Genomic DNA, 4028 nt, shown 5'->3' with positions numbered 1-4028 from the left:
GAGGAGCGGGGGGGGGGTCCTAGAGCCAGTGGGCTTCCATAGGGTCCCAGGGCTGCCTTCTGCCTGACGGTTCCGTCCCTGCCCCACGCCCACAGCCCGAGGAGCTGACCAACGTCCTGGAGATCTGCAACGTGGTCTTCACCAGCATGTTCGCCCTGGAGATGCTCCTGAAGCTGGCCGCCTTCGGGCTCTTCGATTACCTGCGCAACCCCTACAACATCTTCGACAGCATCATCGTCATCATCAGGTGCCCGCCTGCTCCTCCCCAGGCCGTGGGGCCGGAGGCACAGGAGGGAAGAGGGGGTTGGCCCCGCCTGTACATGAAGTGCCTACGATCAAAGGAACCCAATCACACTGCAGTGCAGTTGACAGAAATGTTCACAAATGTGTGATTTAGCCATATACGTGCTTCTGGGTTAAAGCATTGAATGGTGAGGCCTTAGCAGCGGGTCTGTGACTACCATCATCCCAGAGGAGGGAGGAGCAGAAACTGTGCTCGAAAATATCCGCATCAGCCGTCCTGTGATGTAAAAATAGCGATTTCCATGAACCACGAGGCCATGGCGCTGCTAATTCTCTGTATTTTGTTGTTTCCACTCATTCTCAAAAGAAAGTTAAATCTCAAAAAGAGCTCAGTGACCTTGTGGGCCCCTGAATTCTGTCCCTAGACATCTTGGGGGGGGGTCCATGGAGTCCAGGTTAACAGCCCCCAACTTAGGGTGCCTGGAGCAGCAATGACCTTGAAATACTGTTGGTTGGATGAATGAATGAATGAATGGAACTCTCCATCTCTTCTTTGCCCCGCTCTCCTCCTGCCTCTCTCCCCTCCCCACCCCTGCATGACGCCTCCTTGGGCAGCATCTGGGAGATCGTGGGGCAGGCGGACGGCGGGCTGTCGGTGCTGCGGACCTTCCGGCTGCTGCGGGTGCTGAAGCTGGTGCGCTTCATGCCCGCGCTGCGGCGCCAGCTGGTGGTGCTCATGAAGACCATGGACAACGTGGCCACCTTCTGCATGCTGCTCATGCTCTTCATCTTCATCTTCAGGTGAGCCCTGCCACCCCGGGGCCCCTGCCGGGGCTCAGGGAGGAGCATGGCTGGTTGAGTGCTCAGGCTACACCCTGGACCTGGGTGCGAATCCTGCCACCATCACTTAATCCCTGGTGGCTCTGGGTGTGTACTTGCCCTTTGGGTCTCAGTGTTCACTTCTGTAAAATGGGACCACCGTGGCTCCCTCCCATCTTGTGGGGTTGTTGAGGGAATGGCACAGGCGGATGGGCAAGAGCCTGGTGTGTGTGAGTCCCTTGAGCCACCTCCCTCCCCCCCAGCATTCTCGGGATGCACATCTTTGGCTGCAAATTCAGCCTCCGCACAGACACGGGAGATACAATCCCCGACAGGAAGAACTTCGACTCCCTGCTGTGGGCCATCGTCACGGTGTTCCAGGTGAGCACACGTCCGTATGTCGGGGGCCGCGGTTTCACCCAGGATCGCCAGCCTCGGGGAATCCAGAGACAAGGGGCCTGACAGGGAGGTCCCTCAACTCCGCCTTAGTGGGCCGGTTTGGGGGTGTGGCCAGGCAGGCTTAGGACAGGCTCTGGGAGCCGGGCTGCCCACCCAGTGCCCCTCCCTGCCCCCTCCGCTCGCACCCTGAGACTGTGGCCATGTTAGGAGTCTTCCCTAAGACTGTTCCTCCCCGGTAACGTGGACATGGTTGAATGAGTGTGTACACACAGCTCAGGGCAGAAGGAGCAGGGAGGGGGGGGGTGGCTTGTGCTGGGGGTGCAGGTGGGTCGCCTGAGCGGGATGAAGGATGGGGTCGAGGGAGCAGCTAGGAGGGATCACCGCTCAGTGGGGAGTGAATGTCGGGGCAGGAGTGTGCAGCACAGGCTTGCGGGTGTGGGCAAGCTGGGAGCACGGGGCGAGCAGTGTGTGTGTGGGAAGGGGGACAGGGGAGGGGGCAGGGAGAGTCCTGAGGCTCTGCCAGGTGGGCGCACCCCAGTGAGAGCCGTGGTACTCAGGGTCCCCGGGAGTGCCCGAGTGCCTGTGAGAGGAGGCTGCAGGAGGGCGTGGGCTGCCGTGTGCCTGTAGCTACCCCCAGAGGGCTCCCCTGCCCATGGGTGGGCCGGGGCTGTGCTCTGTGCTGAGCTGTGCTCCCCCCACCCCCCAGATCCTCACCCAGGAGGACTGGAACGTCGTCCTCTACAACGGCATGGCCTCCACCTCCTCCTGGGCCGCCCTCTACTTTGTGGCCCTGATGACCTTCGGCAACTACGTGCTCTTCAACCTGCTGGTGGCCATCCTGGTGGAGGGCTTCCAGGCGGAGGTGACTGGGACCCTGGTGGAGGCAGCACCCCCAGGGGGCCTGCAGGCGACTGGGTGAGGGGAGGGGGTCTGAACGAGGGAGGGCTGCCATTCAAACATCTAGCAGGCGAGTCTCCAGAAGAGGGGGTGTCGCCAATGAGGTAGTGAGCTCCCCGTCACAGGAAGCATGCAAACGGAGGCAGCATCGAGGTCCCTGCGTCTCCCCCGGGGGTAAGACTAGGCCTCTCCATCTCTGAGATGCTCAAGTCCCCAAGACCAGGGCTCTGGATCCCGCCTCCTCCATCTGAGGCTTTGGGGAACGTGTAGTCAGCAGACACGGGTTTGTGGGCTAGGTCCTCACTAGCTTCTCACTTCCTTTCCCTGAGCCCCAATTTCCGCATTTGTAAAACGGGGGTGGGGCAGGGGGACCCATGAAAAAGTTCACGACGGGGGGAAGGGTAGAGCTGACATGCGTTCCAATGCGAGGGTCGGTCTCCCAGGGGGACGCCAATCGCTCCTACTCGGATGAGGACCTGAGTTTATCGAACACGGAGGAGTTTGACAAGCTGCAGGAGGGCCTGGACAGCCTCGGAGGTACACCTGGGGGCCGGGGCCCTGCCCCAGAGATCCGGGTGGGCCAAGGGCACGGCCCGGTTCCCCCCAAACCCAGGCTCTGTGACTGCTCATTTCTGTGGTTTGTTGTTTACATTCATAATGGAGAGAAATGCTAAATCCCAACAAGTCCGTGGCCAGCCCTAGCCGGTTTGGCTCAGTGGATAGGGTGTCGGCCTACAGACTGAAAGGTCCTGGGTTCGATTCCAGACAAGGGCACGTGCCCGGGTTTCGGGCTCGATCCCCAGTGGGGGTCATGCAGGAGGCAGCCAATGAGTGATTCTCATCATTGATACTTCCAGCCGATCAATGATTCTCTTCCATCATTGATGTTTCTATCTCTCTCTCCCTCTCCCTTCCTCTCTGAAATCAATATAAATAAAAAAAGTCAGTGGCCTGTTGAGAAGAGCTTTGGGCCTCAGGATGCCTGGGTTTTGGTCCTGTTTGGCACCATTGGGCAGCTTGGCGCAAACCTCCCCGTCCACGCCATGTCCTCGGTAACCGGCTGGGCAGTCTCTGCCTTGCTTTCCACAGCGGGCATGGCAGGGAGGTTCTCATGCTGGTGAGGCTCAATGGTTGCCCTGAACACAGAAGGCAAGGGTGTCACTTACCCAAAAATAAGCTGAGAAAATTAAAATACAAACAAACAAACAAAAACCACCAAAAATGAGCTGAGAGCCGTGTAGGCGGGGCAGAGGGGAGGCACATGTGGTGGGGTTCAACCTGGAAGACTTCCTGGTGGAGGAGGTCTTCCCAGAAAAACTCTCTATTTCTGTTAATCGTCCATGTCTGTTTCTTTGTCTCATGGCTTCTTTTGCTCCTACAAACAAACAAACAAAAACCACCAAAAATGAGCTGAGAGCCGTGTAGGCGGGGCAGAGGGGAGGCACATGTGGTGGGGTTCAACCTGGAAGACTTCCTGGTAGAGGAGGTCTCCCCAGAAAAACTCTCTATTCCTGTTAATTGTCCATGTCTGTTTCTTTGTCTCACGGCTTCTTTTGCTCCTATTCTGGCTTCCTGTCTGCCCTTCCCTCTGTTTCCATCTCACCCCTCCAGATCCCAAGCTGTACCCAATTCCTCTGACTCCCAATGGGCACCTGGACCCCAGTCTCCCT

At 58.5% G+C, this 4028-nt stretch overlaps 1 protein-coding gene across 1 annotated transcript in view; it reads left to right on the top strand.

Moving 5' to 3' along the window:
* CACNA1I (calcium voltage-gated channel subunit alpha1 I) overlaps nucleotides 1-4028 on the top strand; it is a 108137-nt gene that overhangs the window by 80286 nt on the left and 23823 nt on the right. Inside the window, exons 9-14 of the mRNA XM_015571918.1 lie at nucleotides 24-247; nucleotides 859-1044; nucleotides 1326-1443; nucleotides 2168-2323; nucleotides 2802-2895; nucleotides 3970-4023. Coding sequence (XP_015427404.1) covers nucleotides 24-247; nucleotides 859-1044; nucleotides 1326-1443; nucleotides 2168-2323; nucleotides 2802-2895; nucleotides 3970-4023 — 832 coding nt within the window. The remainder of the gene's footprint in view (nucleotides 1-23; nucleotides 248-858; nucleotides 1045-1325; nucleotides 1444-2167; nucleotides 2324-2801; nucleotides 2896-3969; nucleotides 4024-4028) is intronic.

This window comes from Myotis davidii, unplaced genomic scaffold (assembly GCF_000327345.1).
Source record: "Myotis davidii unplaced genomic scaffold, ASM32734v1 scaffold428, whole genome shotgun sequence".
Classification (NCBI taxonomy): domain Eukaryota; kingdom Metazoa; phylum Chordata; class Mammalia; order Chiroptera; family Vespertilionidae; genus Myotis; species Myotis davidii.
The sequence above is the reverse complement of the archived record's forward strand: the minus strand, read 5'-3'. Positions and strand labels throughout refer to the sequence as shown.